General features: G+C 55.3%; 1 protein-coding gene across 5 annotated transcripts in view; it reads left to right on the top strand.

The window, feature by feature from the left end:
• ELF4 (E74 like ETS transcription factor 4) overlaps positions 1–8,747 on the top strand; it is a 46,678-nt gene extending 37,931 nt beyond the window's left edge. For 4 of the 5 annotated variants that reach the window (XM_058658254.1, XM_058658255.1, XM_058658256.1 and 1 more), the window contains 7 exons: positions 1,671–1,842; positions 2,217–2,309; positions 4,477–4,656; positions 5,360–5,443; positions 5,546–5,738; positions 6,006–6,464; positions 7,034–8,747. In XM_058658254.1, coding sequence (XP_058514237.1) covers positions 1,671–1,842; positions 2,217–2,309; positions 4,477–4,656; positions 5,360–5,443; positions 5,546–5,738; positions 6,006–6,464; positions 7,034–7,850 — 1,998 coding nt within the window. In that variant the 3' untranslated portion in view covers positions 7,851–8,747. The remainder of the gene's footprint in view (positions 1–1,670; positions 1,843–2,216; positions 2,310–4,476; positions 4,657–5,359; positions 5,444–5,545; positions 5,739–6,005; positions 6,465–7,033) is intronic. The other variant, XM_058658257.1, reaches the window with a different exon arrangement.
• The last annotated feature ends 3,494 nt before the right edge of the window (positions 8,748–12,241 follow it).

Here is a 12,241-nt window from a genome sequence, read left to right as displayed (position 1 = left end):
CTTCAGATCAGTGCAGCACTGGCCGTTGTGGCTCACTTGGGGAGTGAATCATCAGACGGAAGATCTTCCTCTCTGTCTCTCCTCCTCTCTGTATATCTGGCTGTAATAAAATGAATAAATCTTTAAAAAAAAAAGTGGAGCAGTCAGAACTTGAATCAGCAACTCTATGGGATGCCAGCATTGCAGGCAATGACTTCAGCTGCTCTGTCATGGCACCAGCCACCCCCCCAAAACCCCTTTTCATTCTTTGTAGGAGACAATTTTTATTGCAAAATATGTCATGAATACAAAAGAGTATGTAAGTCAGGATGATGATTAGATAACTATAAAACAAGCCCAGGTTAAGAAATAAAATGTCAGATTTTTCAAAAGCTCCTCATAGCTGGTGCTTACCCAGGATTTACAGCTGGCCAGGCCCTGAGCAGAGGGCTTTTCCTGTGGCCATCTGTTTACACAGCTCTGTGCGGTTGGAACTGATATACAAAATAGTTAGGCAGCTTGCCTCTCTTCATACTGCTACTAAAATATAGCCTGGTCTCAACCCAGGCAGTCTTGCTCTAGATCAGTAAAAATCCAATGGAATCTTCTGGAATATTGCAACTATTCCATATGCTGTCCAGTCTGGGGTCACTAGCCACCTGTAGCTATGGGAGTATTTGAAATGTGGTGAAGGTAGTGGAAGGCCTGAATTTTTTACAAGGAAATGTAAATAACCTCCCATGGCTAATGGCTCTTATGGTGCACACCTCCAGAGAGCATGGTAGCCTTGGCTACTCCCCCTGCCTGTGTGCCCTGGACCATCTTCGAGATCACTTATAACCCTGCCTGAGGCCCCTGGAACTGCCTTGAACTTGGTTCAGCCAGGTTGACTGTCAAAGGCTAAACCTGATTCCTCAGGGTCGCTGGCGGAGAATCATTCTCAACCTGTTCTCCTGAGTAAAACACTGATGAAAATTGCACAAAGACAGTGTAATGAAGAAGGATTAAGGATAGGAAATGTGGAAAACAGAAAAGTAGAAAGAAGTGGGGAGAAAATCACCCAAGAGAACTAAAATATAACTACCAGTAGCATCCTTATATAGTTCCTTCTAGAAGTTTTGTAAAAGAAAACAGCTGTGATTGCACTGTTTGGGAAAACAGAAAGATTGATTTGGCGAGCCAAGTGATGGAGAGTGGGCAAGAGAGGGAGGGGAGAGAGAAGGAGAGAGAGTCTTCCATCTGCTGGTTTGTCTGGTTCATTTCTCAAATGTCTACAACAGTCAGGGCTGGGTCAACCCAAAAGTCAGGAATTCTATCTGGACCTCCTATGTGGGTGCAGGGACCCAAGCACTTGGGCTGTCCTCCACTGCCTTCCCAGGCACATTAACAGGGGGCTGGATCGGAAACAGAGCTGCCGAGCCTGGAACCAATTCTCAGATTAAGGGATGCCAGATCTGCAAGCAACCTAACCCAGTTAGTTGAGCGGTGGCAGTCTAGAACTAACCCATCTGTATTCATCAAGAGCCCCTCAAAGGTTGGACCTAGACTAAGAGACACAAACTACAAAGGGCAGCCCCCAGCCAGCCCCTCCAAAGGCAAGGGCTCCAGAGATAAAGGGAAGGTGGGGAAGGCTTCTAAGAAGGGGCAAACGAGCCCAGCACCATCTGTCTCCTCTGCCTCCTCATCCACAGCTGGAAGATCCCTCCGTGTTCCCGGCTGTGATCGTGGAGCAGGTACCCTACCCAGAACTGCTGCATCTCTACTCGGGCCTGGAGCTGGATGACGTTCACAATGGTGTCATCACTGACGGGACCCTGTGCATGGCGCAAGACCAGGTCCTCGAGGGCAGTTTTCTGCTGGCAGGTCTGTTCTCTGCCTGGATGCCGAAGGTGGGGTGTGGAACAGAGTTATGCCTCAAGGGAACCCAGGTCACCGTGTCTATCAGTAAACACCAGGCAGAATGGACAAGCTCCCAAGACAAGGAGCTCCGAGTGTTACGCTGCATGCAGGAGCAAGCTATGCCAAGGGAGCCCCACGGGGTGGGGTGCCAGAAGCGGGGTGGAGAGGTTGTGTAAGCGGGTGGGACACTGCCTCCTTCCACACCGTTGTCCCCTAGACCCCAGGTCTGTAGTGGCTCCTGGGCCTCCCACCACCCACCCCCGGCTCCCAGAATGCCCCTGCCCTGGACACTGAGCACTGTTCCTTTCTCCCCCACATCCTCATGCAACTGGAAGCAGATGACAATGAAGCCACCTCACACACCATGTCCACCACTGAAGTCTTGCTTAATGTGGAATCTCCCAGTAACACCCTGGACGAGAAACAGATCTGTAAGTCTGAAAGAGCACCCCTCCCTCAACCCCTGCCTTCGTGCCTCACAAATGTTCCTTTTGAGAATGTTAAGTTACAAGTACTGGATTCTCAGGCCCGTGTGCACCCTGGCCCTACATACCCACAGCCACAAATCTACGAGGAAGGGGTCTTCAAAAAATTCATGGAAAATATATCGCCTGAGAAATTGGGGCACAAGTTTCCTTTTTGTTTGTTTTTGTTTTGTATCCAAATGAAATTGGGTGTTCCATTTCCATGAAGTTTTTGAAGTGCCGCTCATACAAGTCATCATCAAGCTAGGACTGGTATGGGAGGGGCACGAGGGCACCACAGCCAAGGGAGAGACGACCAGGGGGTGAGTTTTTGAATTTTGGTTGCTCGCCAGTTTTTTTTTTTTTTAAGATTTATTCATTTTATTACAGCCAGATATACAGAGAGGAGGAGAGACAGAGAGGAAGATCTTCCGTCCGATGATTCACTCCCCAAGTGAGCCGCAATGGGCCGATGCGCGCCGATCCGAAGCCAGGAACCAGGAACCTCCTCCGGGTCTCCCATGCGGGTGCAGGGTCCCAAAGCATTGGGCCGTCCTCGACTGCTTTCCCAGGCCACAAGCAGGGAGCTGGATGGGAAGTGGAGCTGCCGGGATTAGAACCGGCGCCCATATGGGATCCCGGGGCTTCCAAGGCGAGGACTTTAGCTGCTAGGCCACGCCGCCGGGCCCGCTTGCCAGTTTTGAACTTGTGGATAGAATATACATGACCCCCAAATGGATTGCAGAGACCATCTCGCAGCATGAAGTTCTGCCATGCTTGATCTAGAACCACTGCCCATCTCCAGGCTTCTTTTCGCCTTAGAGGACTGCAGTTCTATTCCCGGGAAGAGTCACCCCTGCCCTTTCCTCTCTCCCAGCCTCTGGGAGTCCGCCCTGCACTGTGTCTGCAACAATGTCACGTGTATGCCTCTTGGGAAGACCAAGGCAAACAACAGCCTGTGATTTAATCAGAAAATACCTCCCTGTTCCTCCTGCCTGGCTCCCAAGTCGCCAGGAGTCCCCAGGGCATGAGCCTTGCTCCTCATCAGACCCCCATCACAGGACAAAAGCTCCCTGTCTCCCACAGACTGCTTTTTTCCCGGAAAGGCATTGAAATCTTCTCTGAGGATCCAACCAAGATTACTGAGGGCTCCCACGCTGTGTGCCACTGGGGCATGTGACTTGCCATCCCTGGTCCATCTCATCACAAGAGCAGAGGAGTTGAGCTCAATGCTTTCTTTTTGTTTGCTTGTTTGTTTTAAATGTATTTCTTTGGGGCCAGTGCCACGGCTCAACAGGCTGAATCTCCTGCGAGCACTGGCATCCCATATGGAAACTAGTAGATGTCTTGGCTATTCTGCTTCCCATCCAGCTCCCTGCCTGTGGCCTGAGAAAGTAGTAGAAGATGGCTCAAAGCCTTGGGACCCTGCACCTGCATGGGAGACCCGGAACAAGCTCCTGGCTCCTGGCTTCAGATCGGCTCAGCTCTGGCTCTTGCAGTTACTTGAGGAGTGAACTAGGAGATGGAAGACTTTCTCTGTCTCTCCTGTCTATAATTCTGCTTTTCAAATGGAAAGAAATATTTTTATCTGAAAGGCAGAGTTACGAAAGGAGAATGAAAGAGAGAGACCTTCTATCTGTTGGTTCATTCCCCAAATGGCCACAATGGCTAGACTTGTACTGGGCTGGAACCAGAAGTCAGGAGCTTCTTCCAGGTCTCCTACATGGGTGCAGGGGCCCAGGGCTTTGAGCCATCTTTTGTTGCTTTCCCAGGCCATCACCAGGGAGCTGGATGGGAAGTGGAGCATCCAGGACACAAACCAGCACCCATATGGTATGCTGGTGCTATAGGAAGAGGCTTAACTTGCTCTACCCTGCCGCTGGCCTCCAAGCTGAACGATCCCTCAGGCCCCTTGGGGTTGTGAAATGCATCCATGGCTAAGTTCATGTGGCCCTTGACCCTGCATGCCAGCTGGAACTTTACCGGGCTCTGATCGGGGCTAGTTGGTGGCCACTACAGAACACAGGAGGCTATTCTGGGTGTATCCTGTGTCCAGAGCCGCCTCCCACTGGGTGGAGCACACGCCAGGAGCCCTGCCCTGAGCCCCACCTAGCGCAGCCTTCTCTCCTTGCAGTCAGTCCCTCCGAAATGCTCCCAGAAGCCGAGCCTGTGCAATCTACTCTGTCCAGCTGTGTGCAGACCACCTTGGAGCCCTCCGGCCTCCACAGTGTGAGTGGAAGTGACAACCAGCAGCTCAACCTGGAGATCTCCGAGGAGGACCATGCCAAGAAAACCGGCAAATCCAAAAAGAGAAGTAAGGCCAGAGTGTGTGTGTGTGTATGAGTATCTTCAAGGGGCTGCGTGGAGGGGGTTACGGGGTGGTTACAAGGGCCCAGTGGCCTGAGAGTCCCCATACAAAGAAGACAGCTTCTTGGGCGTAGCAGGTGTGTGCTCAACAGCCCACTATGGCCCATGTGCTGCTGTCTGCCTTGTGCACACACCTAAGTTCTCCCAGAAATAGCCATGTGCTCAGGGTGGGCAGCATCCCGGCTGCAGGCGTGGGCCTCTGGCCAGTCCCCGGGCCCCTAGTGTCTGGACGCGCAGCCAGAGCTCACGGTGAGCTTATCTCTCTACCGCCAAGCTCAGGAAACCGAGGCCACATATGAGGAGGACTTTGGGCTTTCCCAAGTCCCTGTGTTACTGATTCACCTGTCCTAATGGTGACTGAACCCCAGCACTGCACTGATCTACACAACCAGATCACGGTGCCTTCAGGCCGTCTGGCCCTTCCAGAGGTAGGCTGCACCGGATTGTAGTTACCCAAGTACCACCACATTCACCCCACTCCCACCCACCCGCATAAGCAGATGCAAGTGCAGGTACCTGCAGGCTGGGGCTAGGGCCAACAACCTGGGTCCACCTGCCTGGCCAGCTCCAGAGCCCCCTAGCTCAGGAGCCTGGCCTCACCTCAGCCCCAGCCTCATCCTGCTCTCCCTGCCTCTCCCCCACCTCCGAAGTACGGAAGACAAAGAACAACCGCAGTACATCGCCTGTTACTGATCCCAGCGTCCCCATCCGCAAGAAATCTAAGGACGGCAAAGGTATGGTGGCAAGCCCTGGGGAGTTGGCTGGACAGGCGGCTGGGGTGCTGCCTGGGCTGGCTCCTGACGCTGCCCTCCGGGCTGGGGCTGGACCATTCGCAGGCAGCAGTGTGTACCTATGGGAGTTCCTTCTGGCGCTCCTGCAAGACCGCAACACCTGCCCCAAGTACATCAAGTGGACCCAACGAGAGAAAGGCATCTTTAAGCTGGTGGACTCCAAAGCCGTGTCCAAGCTGTGGGGGAAGCAGAAAAACAAGCCGGACATGAACTACGAGACCATGGGACGGGCGTTGAGGTAAGCAGCTGCTCCAGGGGTGTGTGTGGGGGGGATGCTCCCTGCCCCTCTCTGCGGCTCCTTGTGTCCTAGGAGTCTCTCTCCCTGCCCTGCCCTCTGCCTGCTATGTCTGCCCCTGCGCACAGCCCCCTTTGTATTATACCTCGGTCCCTTGTCTGTGCACTTTGTACAAATCAGAGAGAGAGAGAGAGAGAGAAAGAGAGAGAAGCCCCTGTCCCCGCCCTTACTCAGTCCCTGGCTAACTCTGTCCCTCCCCCTGGTGCTCAGGTATTACTATCAGAGGGGCATCCTGGCCAAGGTGGAAGGACAGCGGCTGGTGTACCAGTTTAAGGAGATGCCCAAGGATCTGGTGGTGATTGAAGATGAGGACGAGAAAAAGGAGGGCCCAGGAGGGCCCTCACAGGCCATTGCATCCTCCTCTGGTGCCGGTGGCAGTGGCGGTGCCGGCGGCAGTGACGGTGCTGGCGGCAGTGGCGGTGCTGGTGATGGTGCTGGTGGCAGCAGCGGCAGCAATGGTAGCCGTCGCGTCAGCTCCAGGATGTCGGCCCGAGCGGCCCCCCAGGGCAAGGCCAGTTCTTCTTGGGAGAAGCCGAAGCTGCAGCATGTGGGCCTGCAGCCGTCTGCAAGCCTGGAACAGGGTCTGCCTGCAAACTCAGAGACCCCTACTACCTCTGCCATCTTGGTCTCTGTCCCAGACACCCAGGCCAAACTCACCATAGCCGGGAGGTAAGGACACCAAGGCCACTAACAGCTCTTCCCTTGAGTTATGAGGGGGGTTCAGGTTGTTTTTGAAATTGCGCCTTGGGATACCATCACAGAACCTCCCATTTGCCCCCTGAAGTGGCTGGAGTGTGGATCACCATGTCCACTCCTTCTCTAGCCCATCCTGGGGAGCCCAGATGCTCTTTCAATGGGTGGGGAGGTAGGAAAGAGGGAGAGATGGCGAGCTCGGATATTGCCCGGCTCGGATGCCAAGTCTCTGCTCTAGTGCTTACGGTCCCTTGCGCTGCGGGGGAGTTGGGGGGTAAGCGGGGGGCCCCTGCCTCAGTTTCTTTCCTCAAGCTGCAAAGCCAGAGAGTCGGTATTCAGTCTGTGTACTGTTTCGCCGTAGGGTGAACTGCCTGCCTAGCCATCAGCCACTTGGAATGTTAAACACTCAGTTGGGGCTAGCTAAGACAACCAGGAAGGAAGAGAACCCCTTCGGGCTCTATTCCTTGTGAGCACACCCTCCTGGCTGGCCAGACAAGGGCGAGCCTACTGCCTTAGGCAACTCTGTTTTCCATCCTTTTTCGCAGTGCGGCGGCGGCGGCGGCGGCTGTGCCCACCAACATCCAACTGGGAGTGGCACCGGTGGCATCAGGCTCAGCCTTGACCCTGCAGACCATCCCGCTGACCACAGTGCTGACCAATGGGCCTCCTGCCAGTACTACTACTTCCACTCAGCTTGTGCTGCAGAGTGTGCCTCCTGCCTCAAGCACGTTCAAGGACACCTTCACCTTGCAGGCCTCCTTCCCTCTGAATGCCACTTTCCAAGAGAGCCAGGTTACAGCTACAGGGACCCCGCTGATTCTCAGTGGGCTCCCGCAGCTCCTGACAGGGGCCAACCAGCCCACCAACCACCTTGTAGCCACCTCAGTCTCGGGCGCCTCTTCAGCAGGGTCTAGCTCCCAGCCCCCTGGGACTGTCATTGCTGCCTTCATCAGGACTTCCGGTGCAGTCCCAGGGGTCAAGGAGGGCCCCCTGCAGTCCTCCTCCTATGTGCAGGGCACTGTGACCGGGGCCCCTATGGAGGGCCTGCTGGTGCCCGAAGAGACCCTGAGGGAGCTCCTGAGGGATCAGGCTCATGTTCAGCCACTCCCAGCCCAGGTCATTTCCAGGGCTCCCCAGAATGCAAGCCTTACGGGGAGCCAGACTTTTTCTCCGCCCAGACGCCCCTCTGTTGGGCTGACCCCAGTGGCTGAACTTGAGCTTGCCTCAGGCTCAGGGTCCTTCCCAATGGCTGAACCTAGCATGAGCACAGCTGGAAGCCTGCCCACCACATCACCCACCCCAGCCCCCTTCTCTCCCTTTAACCCCACTTCACTCATTAAGATGGAGTCCCGTGACATGTAAATGAGCAGGTGGTGAGAAGTGTGAGCTCGCCAGCACAGCAGAGCAGCATTGTGGGATGGGCTGACTTATGTAGCATGGCCACCCTTTACATTTCAGTAGGATTCAGTACTTTCACCCACCCCCCACCCCTCCAGCCCCAGGCCCCCAGGCCCCCAGCCCTGCTCGGTCTCACCATGCCCAGGTGGAGGGTTCCTGACATCTGACCATGGCACTCCAGAGCCCTAAGGGGATATTCTCTTGGCAGGCAAATGGGCTCCTTGGTAATGGCAGGTATAGCCTTTGAAGCTGCGAACCTGCGAGCTTGCCGGCAGGGCTACTCCCAGGCTTCTGAGTCCTTGTGCCTGGCTGGCTTTCCCTGTCCCTGTTCCCTACATGGGGTGATGGCCCCATATGTGAATCTCTCTGGGTGGTTTTTTTTTTTGGTGTGTATGCATGTGTGTGTATACTTGTGGCTTGTGGGTCTATCTTGTAGCTTCTTTGGAGAGAACAAGGGCATGGTCGTGAACTCTAGTTTTGGAGGGGGTGTGTGCCTTTCTGTCTGTCCCTCCAGGGTTCAACCACAGAGGTGGGGATTTGTTAAGGGAAAGCATCCTTGAATTTGCTTTATAGAAACCTAGATTGAGTTTTTGACACTCTGGACTGCACAGGACTGATGGCGCATAATGGCATCAGGACAAGGGATGCTGTGGCTGGAGGAGACCATGGCACTCAGCAAGGGAGAGAAGCAAGCCTTAGGAACCCAGGGCACAGGCTGGTTGCAGACTCTGTGTGTGTTTGCCTCGTTGCCTACCACAGTCATCATGGTGGCAGGTGCTCTGAGAAACACCAAGTGCCCCTCCAGAAGCAGCCAGTCCCAGCCAAGATCCAAGCTGATCCTTCCCACTTGCCATGTGCCACTGAGGGCAAGCCAGGCAGTGACCTAGCTCAGAGCCACCTCCGTAGCTCCTCCTGCATGCACAGTCTCTGCTGTTCGCCTGGGGTGGAGGGAGGGGACTTTGCCACCCCCTCCCGTGGCTATGGGACTGTTGCTCCCCATCCCCCTTCTGTGAACCAGCTTGCCACCTTCCCGCCCAGGTTAGGGCCGGACGAGGTTGAGAAACATTGGCCTCCAGGACACCTCTTCTCCAGGGAATTTGGTAAATGTGAATCCGTGCCTCGGGACCTCAGGACTGGGCACAAAACCATCCACCTGACCTAACTACCTCCCCTGGCCGTTCTCTCCCCTCCCACTTTCTCTTCTCCCCTCCCCGTCTGTGGAGAGGGGAGTGTATGTGGTTGTGCGGGTGCAGTTACTACCCGCGTGGCATTAAAGTGCCTTCTCTCCTTTTTTTTTCTAATAAAATCAGTTTATTGTGACAATTTTCTGATCATTCCATGTAAGTATTTCAAGAAGGTCACTACTCAAAGGTTTTGTCTGCACACCCCACCCCTGACTCGGGTAAATCTTGGAAGTCTCAGTGCACGAACCCCCACCCCCCAACCTCTGGGCTCACCTGATCCACTTCACACACACACACACTCACACTCCCTTTGTAATAAAAACAAAAAAGCCATCATCGCTTGCCTGTTTCCATTCATGGTGCCACCATTTTCCAAACCTTGGCCGGAAATTTCAGTTATTTGATGGTCTCCCTGGAACCTGTCCCTGTGCCACCCATCCCCAGGTGCCACACAGTTTGCAGCGTCTCTAAAAGGCCTGATTGCCAGGGCCTCCAGCCTCACCCCCACTTCCTACAGCCTCTCCCCTTCCTGAGACAGGCCACAGGCTGGCAAGGTCTAACCACCAGGGACACCAGTCCCCCCACTCCCCTCAGTCCCTCCTTGGTTAAAAAGCTTCCAATGACTCCAGGTAGGGGGTGAGGTTCAAAACCTTTAACCTCCAACCTCTTTACATAGGTCGGCTGGCAATAACCCTTTGGTTGCCAAGTCCTCAGGTCGGTGCTGGGGTTTTGGTGGGGTGGGCGAGTGCTGGCCAGATCTCAGGGCAGTGGGTCCCAGACAGCAGCTCTGCCTTCAGACACAGCCCAAGGCCTCAGTCTGCCATCAAGATTCTCCCTCTGGCTCCTGATGAGACTGTGCTTGGCCCCTTGCTGGAGCCCACCAAAGCACGCAGCCTTCCAAACTTCTTGGAATCCCTGCCCCAGAGCAGCCAGCCTGTTGGTCAGTGAGTTCCTGTCAGCTTTTGTGGTGAGCCTGTGATGTAACCACAAACTGTTACCTCAATAGTCTGTTACCACAAACTACCTCGATAGTCTCCCAAGTGAGGGCACTCCCTCTTTAGGGGATGGGGACAGCACCAAGCTACAAGATGAAGCTGATGGTGAGAACTGCTTGAGCCCCGGTGGGCGCCACATGTGGATGTCAATGACCTCTGACCTCCCGCAGGGGCTCCACTGCTCAGCGCTCTCCTAGTCCCTTCCCCGGCATTCCCCTCTCCCACCTTACACCCCCAAGACTTGTTACAATTTGGAACATGCTCTGCCCCTCCAGAAACTTCTCTGTCCACTTTCTTTCCAATTCCGAAGTGTCAACACTTTCTGACTGAATGAGAAGAGGCCCCATGACAGCCTCAGGTAGCAGGTCCTCTCTGGCCAGGGTCACGTAGTACCAACAGGTGTGCCTTTGCAGTGGTTAAAGCGAGTCCAGAGCTGACCCAGCCCTTCCTGGCTGCAACATGCGTGCCTGATCCTGGCTGCTCAGTGCTCTGTTTCTGCCTCTGAGAGTCGCAGCAGCCGAGCCAGTTCAAACCTTCTTGATGGGTTCTGTATACACTGAATTCCTCAAAGATGGGCTGCTGTCTTAGTCACTGCTGTGTATGCCTAGCGCCATCTACACAGTAGGTGCTCAATAGATGTTTCTTGACAGAACAAAGGCAGATTTTAATTACAGAAACATGCGCTAGCCCAGAGCGGGCTAGGAGGAGTCAGGGAGGCTCAATCCAAGCCAGGGGGCCCTCGCAGGCAGCCAGGTCCTTTGCCTGTCTCTGTCACAGCCCCCCACCACATGAGCAGCCCTGGGTTGCCGCCCGTCTCACCGCCACCAGGCACTACACAGGCGACTCAGCTGCTGTCCCATGCCACACAGCGGGCGTCCTTCCAGGAGCTGCCTCATAGCCATTTCCTCCCCTCTGGGTGGAACTCAGCAGTGAAAATGCAAGCCTCGGTGGGTGGAGCAAGACAAAAATTGTGAGGGTCTTTCCGCGTCCAGGGAGAGGGCATTTTAAGCGAAGCACTTGAGTGGTTCTCAAAGCCGCTCGAGCCACAGAGTCTGCCCACCCGTTCCTCGGGGGTCCCAGCACGCCAGGCAAGAGCCCCTGCGCTGGTACGCCGGGCGCAGAGGCGCCGGTCCCCAGCAGGTGGCGCCACTAGGCCAGAGAGGTCTCCCCGGCGAAGCCCGTGAAGGGCCGGGCGGCCAGCCCTGTCCCACCACTCATTCACATCCCCTCATCCCCCGCTATCCCTGGTGGCTCTGGCCCCACCGACACCCTCCGCAGCTCGGGAGCCTCCAACTTTTCCCTTTCCCACCAGCCCCCTGGCACTTCCTAGGGGAAATTTACCAAACCATTGCATGCACTCTCCCTATTGGCAGGTCGCGCGTTGGCTCCGCCCCTGCATGTCCTCCCTAGCCCCGCCTCCCCCAAGCGTGCAGACCAGCAGGTGAGCAGGCAGCGGGCTCGGCCGGCCTCTAGCGGGGGCAGCTGAAGTAAGCCCAGAGTTCCCGCTGCCTCCCTCTTGGCCCACTCGCCACCTGGGCCTGCATTTAACTACTTTCCATGTGCCGCGGTCCTTCCGCCTTGAAATCGCAGAGCGATTGAGGCGTCCTGACATCCGTTGGCCCGCTGACGGCCCTGACCCACCCGCCGCGTGAGCCCTGGCTCCAGAAGCCTGGCGCATACACCCAGCTCCTGACTGGCCAGCCCCCATCGGGGGGTGGAAATCTGTGTTCTAGGGTAATATGTGGAGCTCCAGCCCAGGTGGCAGAGGGGTACGGCAGGTCCAAGCCCTTCAGGCCTCTCAGGAGCAGCCAAACAGCATGCCGGTGGAATAGACCCCACTCCAATTCGCATACATGCCCACTCCTGCCAACAGGTTTACTGAGGCCGGGACACGGTCATCATGCTTGTGACCTTGGCAGTAATGTCAGCCAAGAGCCAAGACTCACCCTCTGCATGAGTCTGCTTGGGCTCTGGGTGCTTACTCGGGCCTCATTTCCCAGATGGACCACTCAAGGCTAAGAAAGGTGATGTTCTCACCCGGTATCAGCCGGCCCTCTCCCCTACACCACACTTAAAGGATTCAATCATTCTAATAAGAAATTGTTCAATAAGTACTCCATCCCAGAACTGGGGTATGGATTTATTCTCCTGGCCCACATATCTCCTGCATCCATGT

The sequence above is a fragment of the Ochotona princeps genome, chromosome X, assembly GCF_030435755.1.
Source record: "Ochotona princeps isolate mOchPri1 chromosome X, mOchPri1.hap1, whole genome shotgun sequence".
Taxonomy (NCBI): Eukaryota; Metazoa; Chordata; class Mammalia; order Lagomorpha; family Ochotonidae; genus Ochotona; species Ochotona princeps.
The sequence above is the reverse complement of the archived record's forward strand: the minus strand, read 5'-3'. Positions and strand labels throughout refer to the sequence as shown.